Source organism: Vicia villosa, linkage group LG4, assembly GCF_029867415.1.
Source record: "Vicia villosa cultivar HV-30 ecotype Madison, WI linkage group LG4, Vvil1.0, whole genome shotgun sequence".
Taxonomy (NCBI): Eukaryota; Viridiplantae; Streptophyta; class Magnoliopsida; order Fabales; family Fabaceae; genus Vicia; species Vicia villosa.
Genome location: NC_081183.1, coordinates 121,136,789 through 121,156,013, shown reverse-complemented (window position 1 = coordinate 121,156,013; position 19,225 = coordinate 121,136,789). Strand labels below are relative to the sequence as shown.

Genomic DNA, 19,225 nt, shown 5'->3' with positions numbered 1-19,225 from the left:
TTGAGAGGAGGCATCAACACATCCTTAACATTAGCAGAGCTCTCATGTTTCAATCAGGCTTAGCTAAAGAATATTGGTCTTATGCAGTCCTTCATGCAGTCTATTTGCTGAATAGAATTCCAACTAAAGTCTTGCACAACAAGTCTTCTTATGAAGTCATGTATGGTTCAGCCCCTGATCTGAGTGTTTTAAGAGTATTTGGTTGTTTAAGCTATGCCTCTACTCTTACTACAAACAGACACAAGTTTGACTCAAGGGCTCGAAAGTGTGTTTTCTTGGGCTTTAAGGCAGGTATGAAAGGGTTTATTCTTTTGGACATAGCTACTCATGACATTTTTGTCTCTAGGAATGTGAAGTTCTTTGATATGGCATTTCCTCTACTGGATAATCATAGCTCCCATTCCTCTCCATCTCTATACCTGGATCAACTCAAAGTTGATAACTTAGCTGACACTTCTACTGCACCTGAAGCATCTCTTGATACTCATACCTCTGTTGCCATCAATGAGGAATCTGAAGCTGCTCCATCTACCTCTAATGCTGATGATCTCTCCCTCCATGAGTCTAGTGATACTACCATTGAGGTTTCTTCTGGTCACTCTAATGCCATGCCAAACCTTGATTCCTCCAATGACATACCTATTAGAAAATCCTCTCGGATTTCACAAGCTCCTGCTCATTTAAGGGACTACATTTGTCATTCAAATGCTTCATCGTGTCAGTATCCTATTGAAGATTGTATGTCTCTATCCAATTTGTCATCTGCTCATCGGGCTTACATAATGGCTCTCTCATCTGAATCTGAACCAACAAGTTACAAGGCTGCCTCTAGTGATCCTAGGTGGGTTACAGCTATGCAGAATGAGATTGTTGCTCTCAACAACAATCATACCTGGGAGTTTGTCACTCCTCCTCCTAATGCTTCCCTGATAGGGAGCAAATGGGTTTACAAAATCAAACGTCATGCAGATGGTTCAGTTGAACGATTCAAGGCACGCCTCGTGGCACAAGGGTTTAATCAAACTGAGGGCTTGGATTACTTTGAAACCTTTTCTCCCGTAGCCAAGATGTCTACAGTTCGTGTATTTTTAGCCCTAGCAGCTATCCATGGCTGGCATTTACATCAATTAGATGTAAATAATGCCTTTCTCCATGGTGATCTTAATGAAACAGTTTATATGAAGGTGCCTCAAGGTGTACGTGCTCCCATGTCAGGGCAAGTTTGCAGGCTAACCAAATCTCTTTATGGCTTGAAACAAGCCAGTCGACAATGGTTTGAGAAATTGACTATTTTTCTCAAATCTCTTGGTTTTATACATGCTCAAGCTGATCACACTCTCTTCATTCAATCTACTTCTACATCATTCACAGCTTTGCTTGTTTACGTGGATGATATTATTCTTGCTGGTACATCTTTGAGTGTCTTTGAAGATCTCAAGCAAGCCCTCCATCGCACATTCCACATCAAAGATCTCGGGCAACTCAAGTTCTTCCTTGGTCTTGAGGTTGCTAGATCCTCCAAGGGCATTACACTTTGCCAAAGAAAGTATTGTCTCGAATTACTCCAAGAGGCAGGTCTCACTGGTTGCAAACCAGTCTCAACTCCTCTCGATGCCTCTATTCGTCTTTCTCAAGACAATGGTTCTCCTTTAGCTGATGTTACTGCGTATCGTCGCTTGGTTGGTAGGCTAATTTATCTCACCACCACAAGGCCCGATATTGCATTTGCTACACAACAACTTAGCTAGTTTATGAGTGCACCTTCAGATGCACACTATAGAGCTACTACTCGTGTGCTTCGTTACTTAAAACAATCCCCAGCTCGTGGCATTTTCTTATCTGCTTCCTCTGATTTGCAGATCCTGGGTTTTAGTGATGCAGATTGGGGTGGTTGTGTTGATACAAGACGTTCCATTTCAGGGTATTGCTTTTTCATTGGCAAATCCCTAGTTTCTTGGAAATCTAAGAAACAAATCACTGTTAGTTGCTCCTCAGCTGAAGCTGAGTATCGTGCTTTAGCTGTAGCCACGCGGGAACTTCAATGGATGTGCTATCTCCTGCATGATCTTCAGCAACACCCTTCTAGACTCCCGGTCTTATATTGCGACAACCAAAGTGCCATCCATATCTCTGCAAATCCTGTCTTCCACGAACGCACCAAACACTTGGACATTGATTGTCACCTGGTACGAGAAAAGATTCAAGCTGGTGTTATGCGTCTTCTCCCTGTTCCTTCTCGTGACCAGGCAGCAGATGTCTTCACCAAGGCCCTTGGTCCACGTCCCTTCGTTGAGTGTCTCACCAAGCTTGGATTGGTTGATATTTACCAACCTCAAGCTTGCGGGAGGGTATTAACAGACTTACACACTAGCCCTACGTTGCATGAAGATAACGTTTCCACTTTGCATGAGGAGAATGAGTCCACACAGTAATAGCTTGGGTGTCACTGCATGTAATTAGACTCTCCTACTTAGTTAGTTAGATTTATGGTTAGAGTATATAACCACTTTTGTAACTAACTTTCTATTCATTCGATTCAATGCAAATCTATCGTTCTTTCTTTCTCTTCTCTGATTCATCGCTTATTGCACACCTTCAATGGAGGTTTTGGTTTGCTAAGACTCTCCATTTGCTCACCAAAACGCACAAAACCTGCAGCCAATCCTTCACAAAACGCAGGCTTGCTCACCACTCCATATTTTGTCCAAAAATTCCAAAATCACCCTCCAACGGTTTTGAACTTGATAGGACCTTTCTACCCTCACTCTTGAGCTTCTATATAAGCCCACTCTCCTGCAGAAACCCTAAAAAAAGGAGCAACATCATTCAAAAGCAAAAGTTGTCTTTCTCTTCATTTTTCTACAAAACCCTTGCAAACACCATTCTCTTTTTGTTCCAGTCACCATCTTTCTCTTGTTTCTACTCCATTGAAGTTCAAGTGGGAGAAGTCAGGAGGCTTTCTCTTGACTCAGAGGCACCTTGTGAATTTATTTTTCACAAACTTTGAGGTAACCTCCTTAATCCCTTGCATAGCATCATATAATGTGTTTTAGTCTTGGTATGTTTCATATATTTGTCCATTCTAGTTCCTGATGATGGTATTTGAAACTATTTGTGGTTTGAATCATGTTTTCTGTTTCTAAATTTTTTTGTGAAAAATGGTGGATCCATGACTTTAAGGCTCCTTTTCTCCATCATCTAGCCTCCTTTTTTATTCAAACTTGTGATGGTTGTGTTCTTGGCATTTAGATCTACAACTTTGTTTTTTACTTTTTCGGATTTCGTTGAGAAATGAGTGAGTTATGGTTGCTTAAAGATTGCATGACAAATGTGAGGATCTAGGGCTTTCACGTTTTTGCTACTGGTTTTTATGTTTTTTGTGTTGTCTCCATGAAGAAGACGCTTACGTGGCAGCGTTTTATTGGTTGGCTTCCTATTTTGTCTTTTAGTCACTTAACTTGGACTATTGACCAATTGATGTTATGTTACATAACTTTCTCTCTTATTTTAATTTCTGTTTGTTTTTTTAATAAAAGAATGGATCAAAAACCTGATGGGCTTACCTGAAGCGCTATGTACACCTCTCAGCTGAGCCCATTTCCTGGGCTGTTAGAAGAAACTGTATAAATTATCATTTGCTATCACACCTCCTGTTCGGATTTGTATTTTATTATTACTACCTTACTTACTGATTTTATCTTTGATATTTCCATTAATCAAAAAATTCCAAAAAAAATAGGACAATGACCCTTGGAGAGTCCTCTGACCAGTGATATTTTTATTTTATTTTTTTTGTAATTTTCGTAGCTATTATAAAAAATTCCACAAAAAACATATAAGTTTATTCATGTTTTCACTACTTGCTAATTTTTTATTTTATTTTTTCTATTTCTCATTAATAAAAAATTCCAAGAAAATAGGACAATGAACTTTAGTGAGTCCTTTAATTCATAGTATTTTTATTTTGTTTTTTTAGCATTATTGTTTATATTTTAGTTATTTGTTTAAATTAGTATGTCTAACTTTATGACTTCTTTTGTGTCTGTTTTGTTTATTTTATTTTTAATTGTTCCTTTGACCCAAAAAAGATAACAAAAATATGTTTTAGTCTTCTGAGACCTTTATTTAATTTCGTATCATTTTAGTTTGCTGACTTTAAGTAATTAACTTTAAAAATTCAATTTTAAAGTTAATTGTTTAGAATTAGGGTTTTAAGGGGTATTTTCACTTGATAATTTCTAAAAGCTATCAATTGAGCTTGGGAAAAATCAAAAGAAAATACTCAAGTGTTCTTAAATGATCTTAGGTGATAAGAACATTTTTTCTACAATTTTATTTCTGACTTTACTTTTTCTCCTTGATTTAATTTGTTTCTATGCCTAGTTTGGGCTAGTTTTGTTTATATTCTTGCTTATTAGTTCTCCTTTATAATTAAATATTTTTCTTGATTAGTTTCTGACTTATACTTGTTTTAGGATGCATAAAATTTATTTTATTTGATTTTACCTAATTATCTCCTATTTTTCTTTGAATTTAGACTTGCATATATTAGATAAAGTTTACTTTGAGATTATGTTACATTTTCTTTGAATTATACTCTTAGTTATTAGACTTATTTTTGAGGGCAACATATGACTTGAGTATGCTTCTGATTATATCAATTTAGTTTGATTTTGTGAACCTCTTTTCATTTTATTATGGCTTCTCTTCTTATGCAATTCCTAAAACCCTAATTTAGGGTCAAGTTGGATCCTTAAGGATTTCTTTTGCACTTTGTTGATTATATGGGGTATGATAAACTCCATGATGGTCTTTTAAAGGCTTGAGAGACATTTGACTCCTTCTCTCTTTTTGTTTATCTCTTTTTAGTTTATGTTTGTTTCTTTCGTGATCTATTTTTGTTGACCCCATGGTGAGCTTTGTAGAAGCAAATGATCCATAGTTTTACGAGGTTTCATTTCTGACTTGTGTCATCTAAAGAGGATCCTCATTGTGTATGCTTGTTGCCTAGATGTAAATCGATTTGCACAGAGTGTAAATCGATTTGCATAACTCTGTTTTCAAATCTGCGCAGTTTTTCAGTTTTGTAAATCGATTTGCACAACACAATGGTAGTGGCCCTGAAAGTGGTGTTCCTCCACCTCCACCACCTCCACCTCCTCCACCTCCTCATACTCCTGACCCTGTTCCGGATCCTACTCAAAATAGGAGAGTCGTCCAAATTCCTATGCCAGAAGAAGATCACTGGGAAGACTTTATGACTCAACCTGAAGACACTGCAAATGAAAAGATACGCATGCTTGAGGAAAAGATGCGTGCCTTTGAGAATCAAGATGTTATGGGAATGGATTTATCAGATATGGGTTTGGTTCCTGGTGTGAGAATTCCGCACAAGTTCAAAGTGCCTGATTTTATCAAGTACAAAGGGAATTCTTGCCCAAAGACCCATGTGCGAGCTTATTACAGAAAGATGTCCGCTTATTCCAATGATGAGAAACTTCTGATGCATTTCTTCCAGGATAGTCTGACTGGGGGATCTCTGGACTGGTACATGCAACTGGAGAGGGCTCATGTGCGAAGCTGGAAGGACCTGGTGAATGCTTTTGTAAGGCATTACCACTATAATTCAGATATGGCGCCAACTCGGACTCAACTTCAGAATTTAACTCAAGAGTCTGCTGAATCATTTAAAGAGTATGCGCAAAGGTGGGGCGAGATGGCTGCCCGAGTACAACCTCCACTGATGGAACGTGAACTTGTTGATCTATTCATGGGTACTCTTCAAGGGGTTTATTATGATCGTCTAGTTAGTTGTGCCACTGCTGGTTTCTCAGATTTAGTCACTACTGGTGAGCGTGTTGAAGTAGGGATCAGATGGGGAAAATTCAGACTGTTGGTTCTGGAAGTTCTGCAGATAAGGGTAAAAAGGTTTTTGGTAGCCATCAGAAGAGAAAAGAAGCAGAAGTCAGTACTGTTTATGCCGGTAAGGGAAAAGAACATGTGACTGCCGTTACTATCCCTGCTAGTGCTCCACGCCAGGAACAACAGAAACCACAAAATACTCAACAAAGGCCGAGAAGGCAACTCACTCCTCTGCCCATGTCTTACACTCAAATATTCCACTATCTGCGCAAAATTAATATGATCGAGTTACGCACCTGGAGAGTCCCTAGCAAACTCCCTACCGGTCATAACCCTAATGCTAGTTGTGAATTTCATTCTGGGGCCGTAGGGCATGATCTTGAGAACTGCTGGGCATTCAAATTCGCAGTACAAGACCTTATTGACTCAGAAGCTATAGAGTTTGAGGCTCCCAAAAAGCCAAATGTGATCCAAAATCCAATGCCACCTCATGGTGGTGCTGCTGTCAACGCAATTACTTTTGGAGAGGAATTGAATTTGGTCACGGATGTTAACTTTGTGGCTACCCCACTGAAGTTTGTGAAGGAATATCTTCTGAAAAGAGATGTGTTTTCTGGATGCACCAAAGATTGCGAGGACTGTTTGAAATCAGAAAATGGATGTGTTCGCTTAAAAGATGGGATCCAATTTTTGATAGATGAAGGCTCGCTACAATTTGATCGATTGAAACCCAGAAAGGATGAGGAAGTTGATGTCATTACCATACCGGTACCTGCAAAAAAGATTGTTGTCCCAATACCTGCAAAGAAACCTGTTGTGCTGATTACTTCACCCGGTCCTATTCCTTATGAGAGCGACAAAGCTATTCCATGGAACTATGGGGCAGAAGTCTTTTTTCAAGGGAAGAAAGTTGATATCCAGACTACTGCTGAAACAGATGTGAATGATGTTGGTGGGAATGGGAGAATGACTCGTAGTGGTCGTGTGTTTTCCCCTCCCAAACTGGCCGAGGAAAATACTGAAGCTTTAGCAAAAGCTAAAGGAAAGAGGATTGTCGTTGAAGGGGCTGAAGAAGAACCATTTGTTGCTACACCAGAAATTCAGTTACAGAATACTCAAGGTGAGGGTTCGAATTCTGGTATGCCGTCCAAAAAAGAAGTTGAAGAGTTGATGAGGTATATCCGTAAAAGTGATTACAAGGTGATCGATCAGTTGGCACACACGCAGTCCAAGATTTCCATCCTCTCTCTGCTAAGGGATTCCGAGAGTCATAGGAATGCTCTTCTAAAGTTGTTGAACAGTTCATTTCTGCCTCAAGAAATTTCTGTGAATCAGTTTGAAAATGTTTGTGCCAACATCACTGCTAGTAATGGGATGGGTTTTACAGATTTTGACTTACCACCTGAAGGGAGGAAGCATAACAAAGCTCTTCATATCTCTTTGGAATGTACTGGTGTGACATTGTCTCGTGTGCTGGTTGACACTGGCTCATCTTTGAATGTGCTTCCAAAAGCTGCGCTTATGAAGCTTAATTATCAAGGGGTGGAGATCCGACCAAGTGAACTCACAGTAAGGGCTTTTGATGGTTCTTGCAGATCTGTGTTCGGCGAAGTTGATCTTCCTGTGAAGATTGGACCAGAAACTTTCAATGTGACCTTTTTTGTTATGGATATCCGACCTGCATACTGTTGTTTGCTTGGGAGGCCTTGGATTCATCATGCTGGGGCAGTTTCCTCTACTTTGCACCAAAAACTGAAATTTGTTGTTGATGGTAAGACTGTTACCGTGTGCGGCGAGGAGGATTATGTTGTTAGTCATCTCAATTCTTTCAGGTACGTGGAGGTAGAAGGTGAGGTACATGAGACACCATTCCAAAGTTTTGAGGCTGTTCAAACTATCAAGATCCCTCGTGTTGAGGAAGAAAAGAGGGATGAGGTACCCATGGCTTCGTTTAAACAAGCTCAGGCTGTTGTTGAGTCCGGTAACCCTGAAGGTTGGGGTAAAGTGCTTGATATCCCCACACAGAAAGATAAGAAAGGACTCGATTTTCAGAATGGATCAGGATGGATGGCCCCTCCTCATGCTCAGAAGGTTCCGGTTCCGATCAAATTTCTCAGTGCTGGTTTTAGCCAAGGAGGAGATATCTGCACGACGGAGGACGAGGAGGATAGTGACTATGATATGGACAATTGGATTCAACCCAACATCCCAGGACAAAGACTTTCCAATTGGACTACTGAAGACCGCATCTTGGTTACTCGCGAGGAGGAGTAATATTTCTTTTGTTTTTATTTTCTCATGCTAATTCCTATGTTCTGCCCAAGACATAGTGAAATAAAATTGTAGGGCCTCCATGCTTTCATTTTCAATTTTCATCATAAATAAAAGGACGTTTTTCACATTCAAATCTTTTGCTCCTTGTATTTCTTTTTTACTTTTATTTCAACAAATGTTTTGGCAATGTTTTTATCTTTTCTTTTCTTTTTCTTTTCAAAAAAAAAAAATTAATAAAACGAAAAACATCATCGCTGCAGATTTAACCCTACCTTCATACTGGAGCCACTAGAAGATGATTCTGCTAAAGCCTTTTACGATTTTGAGAATCCCATATATCAAGCCGAAGATGAAGAAGAAAAAGAGGATTTTAAACTCCCCGAAGAGATAGAGAGGTTATTGAAGCAAGAAGAAAGGGTCATACAACCACATCAAGAGTCTCTGGAAGTTGTAAATCTTGGTACTGAAGCTTCGCCAAAGGAGGTCAAAATTGGGGCAGCTCTGAGGGAGGGTGTAAGGATGGATCTGATTCGAATGCTGAAAGAGTTCGTGGATGTTTTTGCTTGGTCTTATGAAGACATGCCGGGCTTAGATACGGATATTGTTGTACATCATCTGCCTTTGAAAGAGGATTGTCCCCCTGTTAAGCAGAAGCTTAGAAGGACGCACCCCGAGATGTCAAAAAAGATTAAAGAAGAGGTACAAAAACAATTCGACGCTGGCTTTCTTTCAGTTATCTCCTATCCTCCATGGGTCGCTAATATCGTACCAGTACCTGTCATACCCCAATTTTTGACCTAAGATACCACCTCATATCATCTGCATATGCATCATTTGCATCTCTAACAAATTGCATAGCTTGTGTTTGCTACTTGTGACTCAGCAGGATTTAATCAGGAAATCACTCATCAGTGCAAATAACAGTCAATTAGGGTTTTGTTCTCCCTTCATCTCAAATGAACTATCTTCATCAACAATCAACATTTGGTCCTCAGAGATTCATTTCAGCAAGCTCAAAGGCTCTGAATCGACTGAATTAGGGTTTTGACTGAAGATAGCATACTCTTGACTTTTGCTCAGGATTTGACCTAATGACTTAGGACATGACCTCAAGACCCCAAGTACATCATTTTGACCTAATCCATTGACTCAAGACATCTCCTACACAAAGATTGATCAGACAAATCCTCAGATCAGGGTTTTGAACTATCAGGGACTAAAATCAGGGATCACATTTGGGAAACCCTAAAAACCCCCAGGAAGTCAATCAAAGGTTTCAATCATCCTCAAATAATCCCTATGACAAAATCCAATGGAAATTACATTTCAATTCAAGATCTACAGTCATCAATCTCATCAGGTCGACAATTAGGGTTTTGACCTAATTCACTGAACAACTGACTTTTTTAATCAGGACATGGTGCCACAACTCAAACCATGGCTCAATATCCTCTAATGCTTCAATGTGATTCATTCATACCATTCATTTGGTGAGGGTAGCCTGTTTCATTTGAAATCTCCAGAAACGCGATTCGACTGAAAAAGTCAACTGTACAAGAACACCATTGACTTTTGAGGAATTTTGGTCAACCATGACTTTTGAAGTTTTAAATCATCAATATATGAAGTATGAAGACATTTGATCAAGAAAAATCAAGAAAATTAATCAAGAATCAAAAAGTCAAAAGTTTGACTTTCATACTTAGAAAAATTTTCTAAGTGTTTTTCATGGTTTTTTCCAAACTTTGAAAGGGAATTTCTCAAAATTTCACCTACAAACTGAAAAAAACTTCCAACATGAAAGTTGTAGATTTTGATCCAATAAACAACTTTGACACATATAAAATTTTTCCATAAGATCAACCATTTAAGAGATATGGTGCTTCAAAGTTGGTACTTTTTGAAAACTTCACTTGAAATCTCATTTTCTTCAAAGTTCATGGATTTTTTTCACCCATTTCCTTAAAGATCTTGAAGAAACTTTCAACTAGGGTTTTGAAGTGTGTAATATGAGCTTTCCAAAATGTCCAAGAGCATGAAAAAATTTGAAGTGTAGCTATGGTTTTGAATTTTGCCATTAGTGAACTTTTCACTTGAAATTTCAAGTCATTTTGCCAAAGTTATGAGCCAAATTGCCAAATGGACCAAGTAATGATGCATAGAAGCAATAATTGAATGATATTTTCTGATTTGAAGATCAGAATGGAAGAGGATAGGAAGCTTGGAATTTAACCATGGTTTAGTAACTTTAACCATATGCATTTAATGTAAAAGATTCCTTTCTATCCCTTAAGCCAAATCATCAAACTTTGAAGCAACTTGCAAGAGCCTTGTATTCAGAATCCATGGCCTATAAATAGAGGTTCAAATCACTTCCAAATTCACACCAAAACCTCACAATTATAGGTTTTCTCTCTTCTTTCTTGAATTACAAGTCATGTGTTTCAAAGTGAGGTAGAAAACTCAACCTCCAAACCCTTGAAGTTCTGGCCAAGGTGATGATTCCAACAACTTCTAAACATCAATTAGGAAGTGTTTGAACCACTCACACACCTCAAATTACCCCAAAACTCAGAATTGCATTTCAACCTCCATATGAACACATAATGAGCCTTATCATGCCAATTTTCATGCTAGCTCATTTCTGTCCAAGTTAAACATCCAAACACATTCCATATACCATATATGAGCTATCCCAACCATCATCCATGATCTGAAACACCTCCATCTTCAAATTCGATTCATGCTTGAAGCAACTGCAGATCGGGTGCCATGACCATGCTCAGATGAATTCAGCTTATTCCAGACATCCAGACACATTCCATAATCATCATTGAAGCTATCCAGATCATCACAAAGCATCTGTAACACCTCCAGATCAGGAATCAATTCTCAGTTGGCCGTTTTTGAAGGTAAGCTCTCTTGAACTTCAAACTCCATCATACATGCATCATAAATGAAAAATTGATTTGCCATCATGTTTCTGCATATGTATGGATCATTAGCCCTCAATCAATTGCAACTTATCATGCACATACACGATTTCAGATTGAATCATAGAATTAGGGTTCTTCACGATTTCCACAAAATTGACCCCCTTAGAGTGAAAATAAATGAATTATGAGGGCACCATCATGTTCCTCGTGAAAAACCAAGTGAGATAGACCATTTGATTGATCAAAACAACTCAGTTTTCAGAAAATTCAAAATCAAGTTAGGGATGTGTTCTTGGCGCCATTTTTTGTTCAGAAATTCAAATGGTTCGTTTTAAAATATAATTAAATGGAAGCGTGTTATTTACAAGCTGCGCGCGCAGCTCAGTTGGCAAGTGTTTTGGTTAGCAAGCGTGGGTGCGTGGGTTCAAACCCTTGTGGAGACAAAACCAATTTTTTAGCACCTATTTTCTTTCATTTTCTTTTACAACTTCAATTAATTAATTAACACATCAAATTAATTCATTTTTCATTCATTTTTTATACACTCTTTATTTAACACATATATTTCATGAATATCAAAAAAAATCACAAAAAAAGATTTATTTAATATGTTTTTAATTAGGTTTAAAATGATACATTTTTAAGTGTTTTTAAATACTTTAAATATTGTTTTTTCATTTAATTTTTAACCTAATCACTTGTAAATATTTTTTTGTGATCAAACCCTAATCATTTAGGTCTTAATTAAGCTTTAAAACTTGTTTTAACTTAATTAAGTTGACTTTTGTCAAATTCAAATCGTTTTAAGACGAGCGATCATTCTTTTCAAAGCAATAAACCATTTCTTTTTGAAACTATTGATTAAATCTTTTAATTGATCAATTGATTTTCAAAACGATGTGGGGCCTCTCGAATATTAGAGAGTATAAGACCCACTCCTTTTTCTTTTATACAGTTTTTCTTTGTACAGAAAACTCTTTCAAAACAAACTTTCAAACGGTTTTTCAAACCTCGCGTCTGTAAATAAAACAGTCAACCATGTTTTGTAAATATATCATGGGCCTCCATGTAGGTATAAGCCCCAAGCCCTTTTGTACATACCCACTCAAGTACATGAAATTAGGTATTTCATTGTACGCCTTTTTGTACATATCTCAATCTGTTTTTTAACTTTGAATAACAAACCAAAAATGAAGGTTTCTTTAAATCTTCCCAAAAATACCATGGGCCTCCATGTAGGTATAAGTCCCAAGCCCCTTTGTAAATACCTGTTTACATAGCTTTGAATAAACTCAAGTGGACTTCTCCCCGAGTATAAGTCCCGAGCCCTGTGTATACAAATGGATCATGCTTACAGGTATATTTCCTTCATAAACTCCATTATATACACACACTTTGTCATATGTATAACTGTTCATATTTGTTTATGTACTTGTTCATGTTTGTTCATATGTGTGATATTGTGTGCTTGTTCAACTTAGTACAACACTAGGTTCCCCATAGCCTCCTATTGGGCTTCGTGCAAAGAATCTCCCTAGTTTAAGTTAGGACATAGAGTATGGTTTCCCGGTGAAATCGCTCTAAGAGCTCAAACCAACTATACCATGCCTCCCCTTGGGCTTTGTACAAACGAGTGACCCTCCCATAGCCTCCTCTTGGGCTTACAATGCAAGGACCCTGGATTGTCCCTCCCATAGCCTCCTCTTGGGCTTACAATGCAAGGACCCTCGGATAGCCTCCTCTTGGGCTTCGTACAAGGACCCACGGGCTTCTTATAAGCATCCCCAATATCCAAAACAAATACCCTAGGAGATTAGACATTTTTCATCTCTATGCTAGGAGTATCTCTTCTATATCATCACAAACAATCAATCAATCAATCAAACTTTTTTGCCACAAGGCTGGCTAATCAATCAAACTGTTTTTACCACCGTACTGGATGATTAATCAAAGTTTTTGTCACAAGGCTGACTTCATTGAAACTTTTGCCACAAGGCTGGCTGATTAATCAAAGTTTTTGTCACAAGGCTGACTTCATTGAAACTTTTGCCACAAGGCTGGTTAAACAACAAAAAACATCTTTATCATTCTAAGCACCCTAAGTGGCATGGCCCCGGGCTTATAATGAAAAGATTTTCAAACAAAAATCAAACAAATGTATGTGATGATATAGATTAGATACATCTAGCATTTAGACGACATTTGTCTATTTTCCTTTGCTTCCACTAGCATAAGTGGGAACTACGATTGCTCTGACTTTCTCAACATCCCTTTGAGAATACGTAGGCACAAGGTCGATCCTTGGCGAGCAAAACAAAACAGAAAAAACCATTCAAACCTTAGCACCCGTAGACCCGAGCTACAGATGCTCTGATTCCCTCTAAGGGATATGTATGCAGAGGATCGCGATGATCTTTGCGAGCATAATCAAACAAACACCTTAGGTCCCACCTATTTCACAAGAACCTCTCAATAACATGGAATGAAAAACAAAGCAAAGAAACCTATAGAGTACTATAGATACGTTGGGTGCTAATACCTTCCCTTCGTATAACCAACCCTCTTACCCAAGATCTCCCCCCACTTTTAGGTTATTGCAGCTTTTTTCCTTTTCCTCCTTTGGAAATAATAAAAAGTTTGGTCGATACAAAAGAAAAATCATTTTTTTGAGCACTCGAGCCCAAAGAAGGCATCAGGTGTCTCATCCCACAAAAAAGAGGAACAAAACGATTTTTCGCCCGCGACAGAAAAATGGCGACTTCACTGGGGAACCATCTTTTTATTGTTTCCAAAGGAAGGGTTAATTCTATTTGCTTTATTTTTCATTTCATTTTTTGTTATATGTGTGGTTCTTGTTCTGTTACTTGTGTGGTTCTGTTACAAGTGATACATTATGGACAAATCCTAACCCGGATTAAGTACACATAAGAAATTAGGTGGAGGGTATAGTCATGTGCAGGCGCACGTGAGAATCCTTCCGCTCAGTGGAGGTTCCTTGTTGGTAATATATGTTTAGCATGTTTCGTAGCGAAGACATTATTACTTTCATTGAACTGTAGAAGCTGAGAGACCGTAGAACCCCAACCCATCCTGGCCTTATTAGGTTGTGGTGCAGAAACTATTCAGGTGAAGACTTGGATTAGTTGTCATGCGGAGAACCACACTCAGACGAGTTTTTCTTGAGAATATTACTGGCTCATGAGTTTAATTGTGGAAGGCCGGTAATATCCGAAAGAAAAATGTAGACTCTGACGTATCAGTAGAACATGTCATGCAGGTGATTAACTAGATCTATCCCATTTTTGGTTCTCTGACCTCATGCTCGTGACTTTGGACCTTTGAACCTATGCGTTACCATGTTTGTGTTACCATGTTTGTGTTACCATGTATGCGTTACCATGTTCGCGTTACCCTGTTTGCGTTACCATGTTTGTTTTACCATGTTTGAATATGTGGCATCCACGCATCCATGCATTCATACATTCATTAAAAAAACCCATCTTTTTCCATAAAAAACATGATTTTTCCAAAAAAATTTAGAGAATTCTCTTTGCAAACATTATAGGATTAAGTTATGGAAAAAAGGTATACCAAAAAGTACGGTTTCAAAGCGCCTGATGTAGAAAGACTGATAGAGTTAGCATCTTCTGTACAAGATCCTTCTAATTTTAGGAAAAGTTATGGAAATCTTTTGCCTATTTTGAACACTCATGTTGATGAAGGACTTCTCAAAACTCTGGTTCAGTTCTATGATCCCGTCTACCGTTGTTTTACCTTTCCAGACTACCAGTTGGTACCGACCTTGGAAGAATATGCCAATCTTTTAGGTATTCCTGTGTCTGACAAAATACCTTTCAATGGTTTGGAAGCCATTCCTAAGTCACACGTCATTGCAGCAAGTATTCACATGAAAAAGTCTGAAGTAGAGAGTAATTGGACTACCAAAGGAAACCTCCCGGGTTTAACCTCACACTTCCTAATAAAGAAAGCCTTTGATTTCATCGAAACTGGTAGCATGATAGCTTTTGAAGCTATACTAGCCTTGCTCATCTATGGGTTGGTTCTGTTTCCCAATGTCGACAACTTTGTTGATATCAATGCCATAAAGATCTTTCTGATTGGAAATCCTGTTCCGACTTTGCTTGGTGACATGTATTTTTCTGTCCATCATAGGAATCGCCAAGGCGGTGGAATCATTGTATGTTGTGCACCTTTGTTGTTCAAATGGATTGTTTCACACTTACCTGAGTCTCCTATTTTCACGGAAAACCGAGAAGGTTTGCGTTGGCCTCGAAGACTTATGTCTCTTACTAATAATGATGTTCATTGGTATACCTTGGCTCGCTGTGGTACAGAAACCATTGAAAGTTGTGGAGAGTTCGCCAACGTACCCCTCATTGGTACACAAGGAGGAATTAACTACAATCCGGTCCTAGCCCGACGACAACTCGGGTATGCAAATTCAGTTAAACCTGCTGGTCCCTCAGTGGAAGGATACTTTTACCGAGAAGGGGATAATCCTAAAAAGTTGAAAGCAAGAATGATGAGAGCTTGGTACGACGTCCGATGGAAAGAAAAAGGTGAGGAAAGAAATTGCATTGCCATGGACGCCTACACCTGCTGGGTAAAGAAAAGAGCCAAGGAGTTCCAAATGCCTTATGCTTATGAAAAACCCATGTTTCCTGCAGTGTCTCAACGACCCAACATTCCCACTATGGAGGAATACCAACGCACTTTAGCCAAGATGAGGACAGAAAAAGATGCTTGGGAAGAAAAGTTTCGTAGCACTGAGGTGGAAAATAGAAAGTTGAAGAAATGAGTGAAAGATCACGAAGAGACTCTCTACTGTCAAGATGGATGGCTCATGAGTAAAGATGAGAAGATTCGTCAGAAAGACGCTGCAATCAAGAGGTACATCAAAGAAAGCAAGAAAAAACCTGAAGGTTCAACAAGCAACGCTCCAACTCCTGACGATTGGAAGAATATTGTTGACAAGCTAAAGACCGAAAAGGCCGAATTGAAAGCTTACTATGGGAAAGAAATCATGAAGCTCAAGCTGCACAATGCATTTGGTTCTTCGTCTGATGAAGATGCTTAGGATTTGTTTAGCTTTTTTATTTATCATTTGCTTTTGTAAGGAGCTACGCTCCAATGTTGTAACATTTCCCATTATTTCAATAAAAGAATTGTTTGTGTTCAAATGTTTGCAAGAAAATAATCTTTAAAATATTTGGAAAAATCATAAATTTCTTTTTGCATACATCATTCTGCATATCGAGTCTGTTGTATAGAGTCTCATCTTTTGGATCTTTCTCCATTAGATCGTCAAGCTGTCGCGTCTCAAAGTTTCTCGACCGCGCTCGCAATCAGATCACAGATACAATACTCGTTCAAATAAAAGAAGAGTAATGGAACACTCTGAACAAGAGAATATTGAGCTTCGTGGTACAGTGACCACCCTTCAGGAAAAGTTGGAAAGTCTCACTACTCTGGTTGACTCCTTAATGGCCGCACAGAATCAGCCGCCGCCACCTAACAGTCAAGCGACAGTAACATCTGAAGTCACTACTCCGGTTTCTACAGTTGCATTCGGTATTCCATCTTTCTCCATGCCAGAAGGTTGGGGCACGCCTTTCAGCTTCGGTACAGGATTCCGCCATAATTTCTCTGGGGTTCAAACAGCTACAACTGAAGCGCCTGCCGCACAGGGTTCGGCGTTTATTCCACATTCAGGGGTAACTTTTTCCCAAATCACTACGGCACTTTCTCAACCCACTATGACAGTTCCGACCCCTACGGTTCACACAGTTCCTTATGATGGAAATGAGATTTATCATGATCAAGGTGATAGCACGAATCAGCGTAATCTTGTAGAAGATCTCCAAGAGCAGTTTAACAAGATGCAGTTGGAAGTTAAAGCTATCCGTGGAAAAGATTTGTTTGGAAAGAATGCCCAGGAACTATGTTTGGTTCCCAGTGTACAAATACCTGCTAAATTCAAGGTCCCTGACTTTGAGAAGTACAAAGGTAGTTCTTGTCCACAAAGCCATCTTGTGATGTATGCCAGGAAGATGTCTACTTATGCAGATAATCATCAGTTGCTTATCCATTACTTTCAAGACAGTTTAACTGGTGCCGCACTGAAGTGGTACACAAGCTTGGATAGCACTAATATTCGAACATTCAATGACCTAGGTGAGGCCTTTGTCCGACAATACAAGTATAACTCGGATATGGCTCCAGACAGAGATCAGCTTCGATCCATGGCTCAGAAAGATCATGAAGCTTTCAAAGAATATGCCCAACGATGGAGAGAAACTGCTGCTCAGATTAATCCACCGTTAAAAGAGAAAGAGATGACAAAGATTTTTTTGAATACTCTCAGTCCGTTTTATTATGAACGCATGATTGCTAGTGCTCCAAGTGATTTCACTGAAATGGTAAACATGGGGATGCGTCTAGAAGAAGGAGTCCGAACCGGACGTCTGACTAAAGAAGGTGGATCTTCAAGTGGAACCAAAAAGTTCGGAAGTGGTTTCCCAAAGAAGAAAGAACAAAGTGTTGACATGGTATCCCAAGGGAAGTCAAGAGGGAATGTCAATCGTCCACGACAGATTGCTGCTATTGCGCCAGCCGTTAATACAGCACCGAATCCGGGATTTACTCCTCAGTTTCAACAACAACAGCCTCGACCACAGGCTCAGCAGTTTAACAATAATCAGAATCGTGTGCAAAGAGCTCCACAGTTTGATCCGATTCCAATGACCTATACAGAATTGTACCCTGCTTTGATTGAAAAAGGTCTCGTTCAAACTAGAGCACCACCACCAGTACCTGAGAGACTCCCATGGTGGTACAAAGCTGAGGTCTCATGCCCTTATCATCAAGGAGCACCTGGCCATGATCTTGAGCATTGCATAGCTTTGAAATATGAAGTTCAGAGGTTGGTTAGATCTAATCTCCTCTCTTTCAGAAATTTGAACCCTAATGTGCAAGCAAATCCGCTGCCCAATCATGGAGGGCATGTTGTAAACATGGTGTATGGATGTCCTGGTCCGTACCGAGTCTATAATATCAATTTCTCAAGAGCCGATTTGGTACAAATGCACGCCACTCTCTGTCGAGGGCCGAGTTTTCGCCAGCATCAATACGGTTCCTGTAGCATATGTTGTGTAGATCCTCACGGATGTTCGATTGTGAGAAGAGACCTCCAAGTGCTGTTAGATAATGGTACTATTCAGATCTACAGAAATAGGGATGAAAATGAAGTTAACATGATAGGATGTTATCCGCATGAGCTTTTAGTCTCAGATATCAACTCGGAAATGCCTACAGTTAACGTCATCGTTCCTCATTTCAACATGCCTGAGCGCATGGAAGTTACTTACAACAAGCCGAAGGTTCCTATTGCTCCTTTGATCATCTGTCTACCTGGACCTGTTCCTTATAACTCTGACAAGGCAGTTCCATACAACTACAACGCAACAATGATAAAGAACGGACAAGAAGTTCCTTTGCCTACTCTTTCATCTGTTGTAAACATTGCTGATGTAAGTCGTGTAACAAGAAGTGGACGTGTGTATACTCCGCTACCTCCAAAGCAGCCTGTTGCTCCTGCAGCCGGACAAAATCCTGTGAATACACCAGTAGGGAATCCTGTGGAAACTCCTGTCAGTAATACAAACACTGATGTTGGTCAGTCCAGTGGAACCAATGTCAATCCTGACTTTGATGAAATTTTGAAGCTTATCAAAAGAAGTGAATACAAGATTGTGGATCAGCTTATGCAGACTCCTTCGAAGATCTCGATACTTTCATTGCTTTTAAATTCAGAAGCCCACAGGGAAGCCCTGATGAAGGTCTTGGATCAAGCTTTTGTAGATCATGATGTGACTGTTGATCATTTTGATGGGATAATAGCCAACATAACAGCTTGTAACAATTTAAGCTTCTGTGATGAAGAACTCCCCGAGGAGGGTAGAAATCACAATCTTGCTTTTCACATTTCTATGAACTGTCAGTCAGACTCTTTGTCCAATGTATTGGTAGACACCGGATCTTCCTTGAATGTGATGCCAAAGACGACTCTTGCTCGCTTGTCTTACCAAGGAATGCCTATGAAGTTCAGTGGTGTAGTTGTCAAAGCATTTGAT

At 39.2% G+C, this 19,225-nt stretch overlaps 1 protein-coding gene across 1 annotated transcript; it reads left to right on the top strand.

Moving 5' to 3' along the window:
* The first annotated feature begins 1,751 nt into the window (after positions 1-1,751).
* On the top strand, positions 1,752-8,136 carry LOC131597757 (uncharacterized). Its single transcript, XM_058870433.1, has 3 exons — positions 1,752-2,428; positions 5,116-5,849; positions 5,915-8,136. Exons 1-3 carry the CDS (start codon positions 1,752-1,754, stop codon positions 8,134-8,136), a joined length of 3,633 nt encoding a protein of 1,210 aa, XP_058726416.1.
* The last annotated feature ends 11,089 nt before the right edge of the window (positions 8,137-19,225 follow it).

What these genes read in the sequence shown, in the direction of transcription:
- LOC131597757 (XM_058870433.1), top strand. Translation starts at nt 1,752, where the DNA reads ATGAGTGCACCTTCAGATGCACACTATAGAGCTACTACTCGTGTGCTT. An exon ending in GAGGAGAATGAGTCCACACA is followed by an intron (nt 2,429 to 5,115) that starts GTAATAGCTTGG and finishes ACACAATGGTAG; the next exon opens with TGGCCCTGAAAGTGGTGTTC. An exon ending in CTCAGATTTAGTCACTACTG is followed by an intron (nt 5,850 to 5,914) that starts GTGAGCGTGTTG and finishes GAAGTTCTGCAG; the next exon opens with ATAAGGGTAAAAAGGTTTTT.